This window comes from Ooceraea biroi, chromosome 9, assembly GCF_003672135.1.
Source record: "Ooceraea biroi isolate clonal line C1 chromosome 9, Obir_v5.4, whole genome shotgun sequence".
Classification (NCBI taxonomy): domain Eukaryota; kingdom Metazoa; phylum Arthropoda; class Insecta; order Hymenoptera; family Formicidae; genus Ooceraea; species Ooceraea biroi.
The window spans coordinates 9,250,357-9,266,152 of record NC_039514.1 but is presented as its reverse complement, the minus strand read 5'-3'; the positions used below and the strand labels follow the sequence as shown (position 1 = coordinate 9,266,152).

The 15,796-nt window shown below is 41.5% G+C and overlaps 2 protein-coding genes across 6 annotated transcripts in view; one reads left to right on the top strand and one right to left on the bottom strand.

Moving 5' to 3' along the window:
• Positions 1–15,796, bottom strand: part of LOC105279445 (Kv channel-interacting protein 1) — a 54,005-nt gene that overhangs the window by 4,666 nt on the left and 33,543 nt on the right. The gene's annotated exons all lie outside the window — the stretch shown is intronic.
• On the top strand, positions 3–14,671 carry LOC105279444 (dynein regulatory complex subunit 5). The gene is made up of 10 exons (XM_011339217.2): positions 3–471; positions 2,504–2,776; positions 3,285–3,476; positions 8,403–8,576; positions 8,642–8,780; positions 8,915–9,152; positions 11,117–11,272; positions 11,723–11,837; positions 13,615–13,775; positions 14,243–14,671. The coding sequence occupies exons 1-10, from the start codon at positions 425–427 to the stop codon at positions 14,254–14,256; spliced, it is 1,509 nt and encodes a 502-aa protein (XP_011337519.1). The 5' UTR covers positions 3–424; the 3' UTR covers positions 14,257–14,671.

Here is a 15,796-nt window from a genome sequence, read left to right as displayed (position 1 = left end):
GCAGAGAAAACGTGAAAAATGATCCCGCTCGGTGGATCCGCAGTCGTCGAGGCGCGAGATTAAAGCGACACCCCGTATATGAACGAGCATCGCTTACGACGAGCAGCGATGTTGTTTCGTGGGTCGAAAATTGTATATCGCTATGGTAGGCTGCACCTCGTTCCCCCGTCAACGAGGGCTCAAGGGGTGACATCGGCTGCCCCAATTTCGGGATATTGAATCGCGCTGACAAGAGACAGTCCGTAAAGCTAATTGCACAAGTAAAATATCTTTATTAATCGACGTATATCGTCGCGTGTGTCGGCCGACGTAAGAGACGATCAAAGAGACGGTAGAAATGTATCATTAATCATCCGCGACGATATTCCGCGAAGCAGCGAAGTAATTTATAATATATTTTTCGTTTTTACACAGAGACTGAACGATGAGAATCCCACATACGATATCGAAGAACGTGCTAGCCGCTTACAGGTAAAGTAAAGAGTAGTATATGATGAATAAGTGTACTTTCTGTTGTCATACGTCATTTAAAAAATTTTTTTATCATACTTTTTATTCATACTTCGTTGTACTCTTTTGTGAAAATATGTACTCTATAGATCGCATTCTATTGGGTTGGCCAAAAAGTAATTGCGTTTTTTTCCAATACATGGACATACATGTCTTGAAATGTAACTAACTTCATTCTAAACCGCAAATTCATTATGTACGTTAACAACTCACAGTTCAAGCTTGTTTTAGAAAAAGAAAGTACACGATTTCGTTAACAATTGTTTCTTTGCCGTCGACTTCAAAATGGAAAATCAAAAAGAACATTTTCGTCATATTTTCTTTTATTACTTCCGAAAAGGGAAAAACGCTGTGCAAGCTCATAAAAAGTTATCTGATGTATATGGCGAAGATGCTTTAAAACTGCGGCAGTGTCAAAATTGGTTTACTAAATTTCGATCTGGAGATTTTAATGTGAAAGATGCACCACGCTCAGGAAGGCCAATCGAAATTCATGATGACAAAATAAAGGCACTGATCGATTCGAATCGGCGTTTAACGACACGAGAGATTGCTGAGAATCTTAACGTATCGAAATCGAGTGTTGAAAACCATTTAAAACGACTTGGATACATTAGTAAGCTCGATATTTGGGTAGCACATGAGCTGAAAGAAATTCATCTCACTAAGCGTATTGACATCTGCGATTCTCTTTTGAAACGTGAGGAAAATGATCGATTTTTGAAACGTATGATAACAGGCGACGAAAAATGGATCGTCTACAACAACGTCAAACGAAAAAGATCGTGGAGCAAGCGTGATGAACCTGCTCAAAGCACTTGAAGAGCAGATATTCGCCAAAGAAAGATTATGCTGTCAGTCTGGTGGGACTGTGTATTTTGAGCTGCTTGCAAGGAATCAAACCATTAATTCAGACGTATACTGTCGTCAACTGGATAAATTAAATGATGCCATCAAACAGAAACGTCGAGAATTGGTGAATCGCAAAGGTGTTGCGTTTCACCATGATAACGCTAGACCACGTACAAGTTTGGTCACTCGTGAAAAATTGTTGCAGCTTGGATGGGATGTGTTACCATGATGTTGCCACATCCACCATATTCGCCAGACCTGGCACCATCAGATTACCATTCGTTTCGTTCTTTGCAAAACGCCTTGAATGGTAAAACCTTTACTGCTGATGAGGATATGAAATCGTTGTTGGAATTGTTTTTTGCTGAAAAAGATAAGAACTTTTTTGAGCGCGGAATCATGAAGTTGCCTGAAAAATGGCAAAAGATAATCAAACAAAATGGACAATATATTGTTTAATAAAGTTTTTGTTTCCCATGAAAAATTCGCCTTTTATTTATATAAAACAAAACGCAATTACTTTTTGGCCAACCCAATATATGCGCGTATTAATGTATTCAATAGATTATGTATGTGTATATACTAAATGCATTCTCGTGGAAGAGTACATCAAGTTTCTCAAATATTTAATGTACATTAAGTGAAATACTAAAATGAGGTGTACAGTCAGAAATAACAGACCTCTTCCTGTTCAGTATTCAATATGCTCTCGCGGAAGAGACTACATTGAGTAGATTGAATACTCTCTCCAATGAAAATACATTGAGAGATATTACGTTATTAAGTAAGTGACTCAGATTGCGTCTAAATGGCGAATCAAATTAAACACATAATTATAACAACACAACTTGTCGTTATTAATTTTATAACAGGATAAATAAAAATTTAAAAAAACAAAACAATTCTCCAAAATATCGCATTGAGTTGTATCGGGATCTAGACGCGACTCGGAATACCTTAACGAAAACTTAATTATTAATTAGTCATTAACTTAGTTAATGACCTAATATTATATATCGAGCGCTGATACTATTTCTATTTTGATTTCCGTTTTCAAGTTCACAATGTCTGTATCAAGTTCTCCTAAATGATATACATGTACGTTATTTCCATTTATTCTGGCAAATCGACCTTCTCGCAGGTGCTCGCCCGAGACCTCATCGTTACCGCAGGAGCAAGGGAGAACCCTACGAGCAGAGGACGTCTCCTGGGACGACGGCGTAATCCCCGATTTAAAAATCCTCGCGCTTCGTGTCATAGTCTCGATATGGAAGGATAATCCTGTTCTGGAGGATCTGCCGACGTGCGTCGACAGGGACGTGTTGTTGGAGACACTACCGACTGATCTCCCCTTCGAATTGACGATAACGAGGATTGAGGATGGATTTTACTGGGAACGCGCGGCCAAGGATAGGTAGAAGAATACATGACCCTTTTATTGTGCGCCATTGTATGATAACACGAGATATATAACAGTGAAGTGCTATCCTGAATGGATGAAATGTACATGACAAAATTGCGGATCATCGCTTAGATAAATGATGACCATTTCTCGACATGGAAATTTACGTTAATTCTATTGCATAGTCTCATAACTGTAAACTCTGTTAATTTTAATGATATTTTTGACCTTTTTATTATAATTTTAATTTTGAATTTATTATCGTACTTACATTTTAATTCAAATTTTGATCTTGTTTTATTAAAATTGTTTCATTAAAGTTTTATCTAATTATTTCATTAAAATGCCTTTTACTTGCAAGAAATGTGTTTGTTCGTTGAAGCGCGAGCGATTTTACGTAAACAAATGACAATCATCTAAACTGCCGGAACGGAAGTTACATGTATGATCGATCGATCGACATTAAAAGCGTTTGGATGAGGTAATTACTTGCGCAAGTTTAATTTAATTTCCATTGCAGGTGGGATTACAACGATCCAAGCGAGCATGGCGGTTCGTGGCGGCGATTATGTTGCGAGCGTCACTTGGCCGAGTATTTGGAGACTTTGGAAGCAAGCTACTTTGAGCCTCAAAAAGAGGAATGCAAGAAACTAATGACTCTTGTGAAGGACTACGTACATGTAATACGGCTTCGCTCTCTCGTGCCGACCAAGTAAGACGAATTAAACTCAATTAAAGCTATACAACACTGTTTCTTACGCGCGGGAAAACAATCAGTCACGGTAGACTAAAGCAACACGTATCCAATTAAAAACAGCGGGTTTTTCCAAACGACCAAAATTAAATATAAATGAACAACTCACTTGTCAACTCGTGGAGTAACCATCGATGTATTTGGAAAACTCTTCTGAAAGAATTGCGCAAGTTTTCATACTACATCTAATTTCCTCTCGTGAATCCTTAGAATTTCGTTGAAATTTAGATTTGACACCGAGATCGCTTCGCAAACAAGCAATTATAATACGCAGCGTTTGCGATTCGACGTTTCGAAACGTGACTTCGCTTGTCCAAGTATAACTCGGAACGACGAGAAAACTGGGAACGCCGGTGGATCTCGCAGTTTTTCGCTCAAACAGTCAAATGGCTAAAGTAAAACAAATGTTGAATTTTCTCAGAGTCACGGGAGCTTGCCAAAGTTTTTCGCTGTTTGCGAAAAACTCCCTCGCTCATCAATCATCGCGCGTCTCGCTACCGCTCGCATTTGTACGCCGTCGTGTACATGTGTCCAGACCTTGCACCGTCTCGCGCCCGAAATTCGCGGTATTTATGACCGCTCGAGAACATCCGAAAATTATTATTAGAGCCGGTCAGTTTGTCGGCTAGAGACGTAAGTGCTTGCACTTGAAGATCCATGAGTGCGATGGACTCCCGTGTAAATACCGCGCGCGAGAGCGTGGCGTTGCTATAATTGGCCCGGGCTATCTAGGGGGTCAATTATGACCACGGGCACGCCGGAAGATCGCGGGTTCCCGGGATAACATCATCCCCTTCGTCATCACGTTCTCACGAAATTTGCAATTTTTGCTCCGCAATTGCACCAGCGAGTCTGCAGCGATCCATCTAAACTGATATCTTGGCACCCTCTCCTAGCTCGTCTTGCGCCACTGTGATGCCTTTGTGGTGCCGCTTTGCGGTCCGAGGCAACAGGGGTTGATCGGACGAATCGCTTGGGATTCCTCTCTCGACGTTGCCGATCGCTTGTCCCACGGCTGACGGTGCTTTTTACTCATCGTCATGCCTCCAAGCGTGTTCGCGGATATCCGGGATTGACTCATTAGTCTCCTGTCGAGAGAAATTCAATAGATTTGCGCTTCGAAAGCTCGCCACGTTGCTACCAAATACTCTATGTACCTGTATACAGGGTGTCCCGGGTTTTAACCGACAAACTGCGGGAGCATATTCTACTAGTGGAAATAAGAAAAAATTCTTATATCGAGTTTGCTTAGAAATTTATTACAAAGTTATAAACCAATATTGAAAAGAAATATCAGATAAGTAACAACGGATTTTTTCACAAAAATAAAAATTATCTACGCAATGATTTAGTGACGCGTTTCAAAATGTTGTCCTTGCACATCGATACGAGCTAGACATCGACGTAGTACAGAATTTGTTACGGTACGACATTCCTGAAAATTTTGTTGCATCTCAGTGACTGAATTAGTAATTCGTTGCTTTAAATCTATCTGGTACTCTCCTGTTAGGAAATCTACGTCGATACTCTCGTACGGCAGCTCGTGCATTTCCGTCACAGAATCCGTACACGAAATGAATATCGGTGTATTCCTCATTTGAAAACACTTTTGGCATTCTGATAGTAATCGCTAGTTCACACGACGATCGAAATCTAACGGCTACTGTTGTGAAAGTAACAATCGTACTGAATCGTTTCAACATAGTGAACATGAATACATGTGAATACACGTACATAAACGTCTTCGACCTTCCAAATTCTACACTATGTTCCGTTGTTACTTATCTGATATTTCTTTTCAATATTGGTTTATAACTTTGTAATAAAGCATTTCTAAGCAAACTCGATATAAGAATTTTTTCTTATTTCCACTAGTAGAATATGCTCCCGCAGTTTGTCGGTTAAAACCCGGGACACCCTGTATAGCTTCGCCTGACCATTGAAGACCATTGAAGCCACTCGCGAAGAAATCCGATCGTGCCAAGTTCGTCAAATCACGAACGACAGGTGCGAGCGAGCGCGCGTAATACAGTTGTTAATACACTAACGTTGCTAATTATATGTACGAGTGGGGGCCGTAATCTGCGCGTTAACAATTCGTCGTGGCCATTGAGCAATTTTAGATCCCGAGCGGCGTAAATTCCCGCGCAATTGCGACAATCGTGGCCAAGTTGATACGATGACAGCGCGAGCGCTGATTCTAGATGGCCAGCTATGTGCATTACAAAGTGGACGATAATCCAGCAACAAGCTGTACGACGAGATGACACGAGCAAGAACGCACAATGCATCTCGTCTCGCAGTTGCAGAATTACCACCGCGAGAATCAAAAACGGATTATCCGACTTTGCATGTGCAGCAAATTGGCGAAATATCGATTTGCTTGGGATATCGCAGGGAAGATTCATGTTACGCATTGTAACAGCAGTCTCAGTCGAACGTATATTCGGACCGCTATCGCTAATTCTAAAGTTAGCCGACATATTCCCGAGCTCATTTACATTCGTAATTCCCAATCTAAACGATTTTAATGGACCGGATGTCGCCCGGGGAGAATTATTAGCATCACCTCGTCGTCGTTTCAGTTTTATTTCACTCGCGTTCCTTAAAACCGTGTCATAAAATGTCGACGAGAACGGAGGATGCTATTTAAAAAGTACCAAAGGCAAATTTGCATAGTTACGGCCGCGGGGTCGGAGCAGGGCAGAGTCTCTTGCCACTGTAACAAAGTTGGAACGAGTAAGCGCGAAAAAGAATTCCGCGATCGCGTTTTCAAAATTAATTCCGGGCAAAACGAGCAAAAAGACTCCGCTCGTATCCCTTTCGCGAGAAAGAACATTAATTAACTTCCTCGTTGATAAGCTTTTGCAGTGAAGTTTGCTGCGCTGCTGTTATTAAAGCGAGAAATGTTAGCGTCCGAGTAAAAAATATGAATTTTCACTTTGTAAAATGAAATTTTTATCTCCATGTTTATTGCGCGAAAACGCATGCGTTATTACCCATTTTTCAAAATAAAGTAAAGAGAAGCAAAGAGAAGAGAAAAAAAGAAGAGATTTATTATCTTCACTATTATAAATTTTAATAACTTTCCCATTAAATATCACAGTAATCAAATTTTGATCTAGAAATTATCAAAGCGTAATAAATTTGAAATTAACTAAGGGATAATGCCTTTATGATATTTCAATGTAACAATATTTGTCGTCAAGATTGCAGGAAGATTACGATATCGTCCGGGAATTCCATCTACTTTAAGCCCAAGCTGATTCGTCGTTAAACATTTGCAATTCTAAACTGATGAAGTTGTAAAGCCCTGTTAATAGCAGAGCGCGTCTCTTTGCGAGAGCATTGATAGCTTCGAGAACGCTTCTTCATTACTCGGCGCGTATCCCATGCGATTTTAATAAGCAAAGTTGCGAATCGTGGTAGCTCTGCGGTGGCGACCTACTGCGAATCACACTCCGGAAATCATAGTCGCATTTAATTGGAAGCCGCGAGAGATATCTCGAGGAAAGTAATTTCCTCAGATCACACCAGAATTGCTCTCCCTTTTCGAGCAATCCATATAAATCCGTTGTGAGATTTCCCTATTCTTCCCCCGAATCATGTGTTTTCATTGCGCATCTAAACTGCTTTCCTATTTTCCCTTTATGTTACGTTTCGGGATTGGGACTAATGGAAAATAAAAATAATAAATATATTATAAAGATGCCTCTTGTGTGCAGTACGGAAAAAAGTGATGCCTATAAAAATAGTTACCTAAATAATTCACATGAACATGATCCAATTACCAAAGTTTTCGATGAATACATTTTTCGCGCATATTGGCAGAAAGTTAATTTCGCACGTACAATTGCAGACTCGCAGAGTGATCAGCAGTGTAATTTATTAAGGAAGCTTAAATGCAGATGCATTCCTCGACGGAATGTATGAGTCCTCTTGATATGTAGAAACGACCTGGCCGAATGTATTTTTTCCGCAAAACATTATTCGCGGCAAACATCATTGCGTGTTGTGCTAATTAATACTGCCGAGCATCGTCTTTCTTGGTGCACGCATGGGGATTTATTTGAAATTCTATTTCGTATCAATCTAGCACATCCGACATATCTGGCACATATCTGCCGGTTAATTTTGCGCGCCGTGTACACGCCGTTCTTCAATTATTCACTGCGAGTATCGTGCGAGTAGAGGCCTCTACATATGTAATGCAGTTTGTGCGGCATAATCCATCGACCAATATTGATTGCAAAACCCTGACTGAAACAAATGCATTAAGTTCCGCGAAATAACCATTAAGTAGCGATCCGAATTAACTTTTTTAATAATACACGCTAAACGTTATGCGCGAGTTTGCACGACGAGTCCCGAGAGAAACATTTTTCCTCGCATAAAGCGCAAAGCTGCTTTCTCCCCACTTTTTACATCGCGAAGTAATTAATGATACAGAAATATAATCTAGCAGTCAATACAGCTACGCAGATAAATAAAAAATATGTACATAGAAAGCTAAAATTGCCAAGAGTTCGTGAAATGAAAACTTTCAAAGTATTCTGACAAATGCACGTGTGCGTGGAAAAATATTGAATATTTGTTTATCTGAATTTATTTTTAATTTCTTATTTTAAATCTTCTCAATTTTCAGATTTTAATAATTAAATTTAGTGTTTCCTGAATTCTTTGTTACTCCATCACAAGGCAAGGCGTTTCTCGCGCGCGATCTCGGATCTTGAACGGAAATCTTGGGAACATAAAGCTTCTTAACTATTCGCACCATTAATTGGTTAATTAATGGTGCGAATCACGTGATCGGTTGTCAGTTGATCGAACACCGATCACTGATGAAATTGTATTTTAGATACGATTTGGATCGGTGACTTGCAGGTCACCGGGGAAGCAAGTAGATGCGGAAGATGAAAAGGCAACTTCGAGGGAGGAGGACATCGTACATCATATTCCCATGGCAATTATACTGCCGCAACTGCCGCATCTCGTCGAGATCTACTTGAACTTCGGCATGATCTACATGAACGACGGTTTCGAGTGGCGGGACTTCAAGTGAGTGGGCAAAGTTTCCGGAAATGCGAAACGATGACTGATAAGATGTCTATCCGCGCAAGCAGGTTCTCGCTGGAGGACTGCGTGAGCCTGGGCGAGGGAATTAAAGCCAGTCCGAAATTGCGGAAATTCAGTTTAACCCGTAGTAATCTGGATCGGCCCCGAGTTGCTGCCATTCTCCAAGGAATGGCGTCGAACGATAACGTAAGCGGATAAATCCGTAATGCAAGCAACGACTCTTTCTTTGCGCCGAAAAATCGGCGAGTGAAATCTTCTCACGCCTATTTCATTGAATTTGGTTATCAAATGATACCATTCTCATTGTTTCGTATGTGCAGATTGAAGAATTGGATTTGTCGCATTGCAAATTGGCCGACACCGGTGCGCACGCGGTGGCTGAATTCCTGTCCATGCATCGGAAGCTAAGGACCTTGCACTTGGTTAACAACAATGTAGGACCGAGCGGAGTGGCTGGTATCATTCACGGAATATTGAAAGCGAAATCGTCGGCTCTGAGGGATCTAAATCTCAGATTGAATCCCCTGGAAGACGCGGGAGCTAATCACATATGCGCGCGTGAGTCTGCACGTTTGTCGTTTGTCACGCTTCATGTTTGCTTTGATGAAGCAAAATACATGAGACATAGATATAATATTCGAAAGAATGGAAAACTCATATTTTTTACATTGGAAAAAGACCCGAGAATTTTTTATTTTTTGCAAAGGTGCAAAATAAAAAAAGTTTTGCTTGGACATTCTTCGTTTCATGTTTAACTTACATAAACCAATATTTTCAAGTATAAAGAAAGAAATAATAAAATACGAAGAATACCTCAATCAAGATTTAAAAAATTGCGGCCTCGAAACTCGAAACAAATGGTTCTGTATCTCAAGAAAGAATCAAACTCGTTGCTGAGTTAGAATAGTTTCGCGGTGAAAGGGTCGACGAGTTTTTAAAGAAGTATTTAAAGAAGACTTCGCGAACTCCGGCTGCGGATATGAATACCGTAACATGGTAGTGAGCGCAAATACATTAAAAATTCTGTTGAATTATATCTTTCGGCTTGTGTGTGTGTATAATATAATAGATTCTCCGTTCTGTAATAACTTGCAAATCTCTGCTCCGACCAAATTCAAAAGTATTTGGAGCGCGTCGAGAAACTCACCATTTGCGTAGTGAGAGGCAGTAGGAAACTACGGATATGACACGGAAACACGGATGTAAACAGCAATTGTGCTGATTTACTAACTCCATGAAGAGCTCTGTCCTTAGAACTAGTCGGGAACGATATCGTGACACAGATAATTCTTTCAGTTCTTTGCTTGAGAGCGCAGCGTTGCTGCGAAGATTATCCAATGGGGTGTTTTCCGCGGAATTTAGTGGCCGGATAATATAAAGCTCGCCGGGGTAAATTGAAATTTAATGTTGCATGTAGTAGCAGTTGCTGCTACTTTATCCCGGACACTATACGAGATGCGTCGCACATTTGCGCCGAACAATGGGAATTTCACGGACTTTGCATTCCTCGTTCCCTCCCGAGAAACTAACAAAATTGATCGATATACGTGTATGCGATACAGATTTAATGGAACAACCGAAACGTTGTGAAGTTTTTCAGCGAATGTTTCCGTTATCTAAAAAAATATTTTAAAAGTTTAAACTTATTATCGGTGTTTTACGTTTTTAGATATCGTTGTCAAACGCGCTTAACAACACTTTATATGCGAAAGTTAGATATTTCAGAAAAATCTCGCTGAAGAGAAATTCAAATGAAAAGATGGCGTTATCTTGCATTTTACTGTAAAAGGTCGCGTATCGAGCGCGCGTGCGTTTAATTTATTTTGTTCCTAAAATGGATTAAAATACCACGTTTGATCTCTCGTTGCACGAAGTCGCGGTGCTTATCGCTGATTTTTAAGGGAGATCCGAGTGCACATAATCTCGAAGCATTAGCATAGCGAAATCGACTCGTGGGTCGAAAGTGCAGGACATAAGCGGCATGTTGAATTATTTAAATAAATGCAAGCTGAATAGCGAATCGTGGCATGCGCGTGCATACAGATCGCGTGTTACGGCACGCGCGGCACGTGACTAGAGCTTCCATTATATATAAAAATGCATGAAAGGCCAATAGCACCCGTCGCCACAGGTAGAATGTCGCCGTCGCAATTTTTTCCCCGGGGACATAATGCATACACGCTCATTACGGAAATAATAGTTCCAACTATGCATCTATGAATAAGAATATCTTGAAACTACACTGTTAACCTTTGAGTCTGATTAAATTTAGATTTTAGATCTCGTTGAAACGAATTAAAAGCTAATGAGAGTATGAGTGATGTTTCACATTGTTAATTTAATGAGAAAAATATTGCTGTATTTTGTAAATGTTGCACATTTTTAAGGTAATCTTGTAGTTAGATCTTGCAATGTTACTTGTAACATGTTACTTATAACGTAATAAAGTTTTGACAGGAATGTCTTTCATTTGCGTAAAAGACTATTGCGACTTATAGATTTTGTTAATTTATCATTTTCAGTTCTAGTGAGAAGCAAAATTTTGCAGACATTGAACATCAGCGCCTGTAACTTAACTTCGGAAGCTGGTATAGCGATTGCCGAGGTACTCTCTTCTGGCTGCGTGGAACTAGAGACCTTATCCCTCGATGTGTCGAACAACGACTTTGGGCCCACCGGTATCGATAACAGGAAATTGGTTTTCCGATAAAAACGACTCAATAAAAAAGCGAAATTTAAGAGAGGAATTTTCGGGAAGTTCTGGAGAGATCACCGGAGTGATCAAATGATAGTCATACAATCGGAAACAATATTCGAAAGTTTGATAAAAATATCATAATAGTATAAATAAAGATACGCCTGTATTTTTATTTATACTTGACTGTATAATATTAAATATAATATCAAGCACTCTTACACACTCAAATATGTTATATTGAATCGAACTTTTCAGTCAACCCGATATATCGTAATTTTTTTATACATACTTAAATATTATGTATACTACAAATTTTTACTAGTACCTCGAGATCGTCAAAAAGATATCGATGTTTTGTTAGAAAAATGATTCGACACAATTTTCGTTGGAGAACTATCACGGTGCAAAAACGACAATGAAATTGTTCCAGTCGGCGAGTCATTCGATGCGGTCGTGCGGTCGTGCCCGTATGTTATCCAGTTGGACGGCCGAATGTGCAATTTCTCGAAAGAATCGGAGCACTCGATCAACGAGAGCGCGCACAGGTGAGACCCATGATCATCGAGCGAGGTAAACGTTCTATTTGATAAACTTCATTGAATTTTCGAGCAGCTTTCCGGCTGCTTGAAGCTACCGCAACGTGCGCAGTTTGGTTTTATTTCGGCCGCGATTCCCATTTCTGCGACGGGTGCGCGCAAGGTAACATTGCAAATTTAATAAAGCCCAAGGGGCCAAAATATCGTGGATACATGACGCAGCCTGCCGCGGTTTCATAAATCCCCGTAGCATTCCATAACGCTTTTATTGGCGATTTTACACCGACTCTCCCCTATGAGGCCGTGACTGTGTATGAACGGCGCTCGTATGTATGTTACGATTTATTAAGGCTCATAAAGGGACCGTTATGTTCCCAGACGAGTTCCCGGGAACGTCCTATACCCCAATTTTCAAATTCCGCTTCGTGTTTATGATGCGGGCGATCCCCCATGCGAGATATCTCGAGATCATGTCGCTTGCTCCTTCTCGAAATTTTCTAAAAAATATTCTAGGAATTTTCGAGTGTGTGGCACGAAAAATCAGCCAATAATTTAGCGAAGGTGTTATCATTCATTTCCATCATTTATCGCGTACCATTTATTATTCAACAATGAATTATTCAATTATTGTATTTCAATGATGCATCTACTCATTTATTAAAGCACATTATTAATTCTCATTAACACCCCGACTTCATGCACAGGCTTAAAATCCATCATCTCATCCCTGTGCGGACTGCGAGAGACAAGTGGCGATATATAATCCCTCCGACGTCCCGGCGTTCTCCGCGAGTCAATACTATCGTGAGATAGTAGCCGTCGGTTCCCAGGCCGCTTGCAGGCTGTGTTTGCAAACGTCATTACGTCACCCCGAAAGAGTGGCACGATCGCCGTCGGTACGGAACGGGTCGTCAACTCCGGGTAGCAAGCAAGCAGTCCGACGAGAGCGATGGATCTTGCCGTGCTTGGCAACGCGCCCAGTCGTTCGCTAGGAGATAACTTGCTTTTTTTATGAACCGGTGCGTTCCACCCGTCGTATCCTCCGAAGGGTTGTTGATTTATGCCGCGTTAAATCGCGAAAGAGATCTAGAGGTCCAGCGAGATCTAGCGAGAGAGAGAGAGAGAAGAGGAGGGAAAAATCGCACGAGTCTCGCAAATTGTCCGAAGAGGGTTGAAAGAAGCGACTCTTTCCCACTCTTGCACGCGTTATTAGCGCGTCTCGGTCCGTCGCTAATTTAATCAATCGATTTATCCGCCTTTCCCTTTTTTTCTCCTTTTCAGGAACGCGCGCGCGGTTATCCCTCTCCGTCTCTCTCTCTCTCGATCTTCCGTCGATCGCATATTCCGCAGCACCTTTGACCTATCGACAGCAGCCGATGTTCGCAGCACGCTGTACAAAGCGCGTAAGCGTATCAAGGATTCCCGCTCGTGAGTACGCCCGATCCCCAGGACCGACCGCGTGTATGAGATGCGTAAACGCAGAGCGTTCATGATAATCCATTAGATAAGCGACGCTTGGAAGCGAAGACGCGTCGCGCATTCTCTGACTTTCGCGTTAAATCCGACTTGCCGCGAACCTGATAAGGAGAGAATAGAAATGTGACATACATTTTCGTCCGAAAAAAATTTCGATTTGTAGCGTGTCGCATTTTTCCAATATCGATTTGACACACTTGTCTTTTATTCGCTACATTTTACAATGTATCTCATCGCCGTGAGAGTTATTGCTATTCCGTCGTTGTGAATGTTTTGTGAATGCTGCATATATATTCGTGTGTTTATGCAGGAATAAACAAAATGTGAGAAAGCAGAAGAACAAGACTGCGTTTTACCACCGAAGTACTTCAGCCAACGCCAAGAATCTGCAACAACCGTCGGAAGTCGAGTCTCCATCCCCCCAAGTAAATGGTATTGTGAATCGTTTTGTCGGCAGACAAATCAATGCTGGTAAGAGTTACTGCGCTACTTTCCTCGTGCGAGTTATCGCGACTCGATACGTGCATGAAATATGAGGCGTCGCGCGCGAAACACGCAAATATTCACCGGCTACATCGCTACATTTCGCCGCATCTCTTAGTTTATTTAAACCTGCACCCCGCGATGAAGAAAATAATCTCCTATTTCCGGAACCAATTTATTTTTACAAACAAAGCAACTCAATTGAATTTGAAATAGAAGAAGTTGCGCGCGCGGTGAAGCATTGTTCATCGTTGTCATTCGATTACAGTTGTTATAACGTTTGCAACAAATTCATGGAAATGTTCAACACGCGTCATTTTGAAAAACGCGATTCAATTCGCAACATTGCAATTTGGCGGACTTGGTCGGGTGTTTTTTTACAGCGGGTTCGAAGCGGGAGAGGCGAGGATATTTGAAATGTAACGTTAAACCTCATTAATTATGAAAAATTACAGACGAACAGGAGTGATGAAATCAATTCTCAGAGCTCGATCAACAAGCGAAATGCACTAGGAGACAGAGAAACGGAGATTTTCCTGATCGTGGAAAATTTAAGAGGCCGTTTGGCCGCGATGCGGCGAGAGCTCGCTGATACTTCCAACAGAGTTCTCAAGTAGTAAAACAAAGACGATGGTACGTACATGCAGAGGCACGAATACGGCCAATCGATAAATCCATTATCTCTTATTGCTTCAGAGAGCATCTAATAAATGAACAGCATGAAAGGACTTTGTTAAGTATCGGAAAATATCATATTTATCAAAACACACTTGTTATAGCATACGTAAGCATAGTTTACGCGCGCGCATATCGCGTAACCATGTCGCTCAAATTGTCATCCGCGCGTAGGCTAACTTGTAAAATAAAAACTGGTTCAACAATAATCTTTTTATTTGTCCGTACTTTTACAGACATTTCCTGATAATCTCTCGAATTTTGATCAGTCAGCTGATGGTCAGTCATGCTTCCTGAATTTATATTCCACCACCAACACCATGAGTTTTTCCGCGTCGCATATCGAAATAGTCATCGTCGACGTCGTCGATTGGAAATCTAGGGAATATATGGCGAGATGGATACACGAACGCCAGCATCGCGCGATATCGCAAAATGTGCGTAACGTGAACTCCTGTAACGTGATAACGCGTCCTTCGTGACGCGTACGACGAAGATTGCATTGTAACGCGGAATCGGCAGTCGCCTGGACCATCCTGAATAATATCTATGCCGTCGTTGTACGGAGTTGCAATAACGAATTCCGTGCTATGGCGCGCCTTTCGACGAACGAGCGTACGTTCGTCGCGAACAATTCCGCACCCCCAGCGCGTGCGCGTGCACGTACACGCACGTACGCACGATGAATGGTCAGGCGGGATGAAGAAAAAATAGCGGCGTGTGAACAATGAAATTTCCATCGCATGCAAACGCGACGGCGTATTCAAACAAAGTCGCGAAGACACGAAATGCCGCATACGGAAAATTTCAAACGCGTTTGTGACGTCGTTGTGGCAAAACGAGGGAAATTCTCTTCGTTTATTCTTGTGATATTTGTGCGTACAACTTGCATATTTATTTGTTTACCGAGCGTTTACCGAGCGTTTACCGAGCGCATCTTTGTTTCGGCAGCAGCCTCGTCAGGACTCTCTGGGGGCTTCGGAATTCCTTTGAGCATTATTCTTGCGATACGCCCAAACGTTTATTGCGTTAACGATTGTTTCTACCCGAATCTCCGCTCGGCCGCGTGGAAAGCACACGTTTCACGTGCTTTCGGCCGAAATCAATTACATTTCCTCGGAGCAGTGATTCCCCGCAGTGACTCTTAAATCAATTGCGAAAATCAAAGTGCGAGCGCCAAGTAGTTAAACTGATAAGCCGGAGTTCTAGTCGCAGCGAATCAAGTCCGAATTAACATTAATCACGTTCGTCACGGGCCGCGGGTTTTATTTTCGCCCTCCGCCCCGCGTGTCCAGAGGACAAACAGAGAAAGAGAGGAAAAGTGTCCTACAATC

Coding starts and splice junctions, on each gene's coding strand:
- LOC105279444 (XM_011339217.2), top strand. CDS start 425: ATGAGAATCCCACATACGATATCGAAGAACGTGCTAGCCGCTTACAG. Junction 472..2,503: donor AACGTGCTAGCCGCTTACAG/GTAAAGTAAAGA, acceptor ACCTTCTCGCAG/GTGCTCGCCCGAGACCTCAT. Junction 3,477..8,402: donor CGCTCTCTCGTGCCGACCAA/GTAAGACGAATT, acceptor GGTGACTTGCAG/GTCACCGGGGAAGCAAGTAG.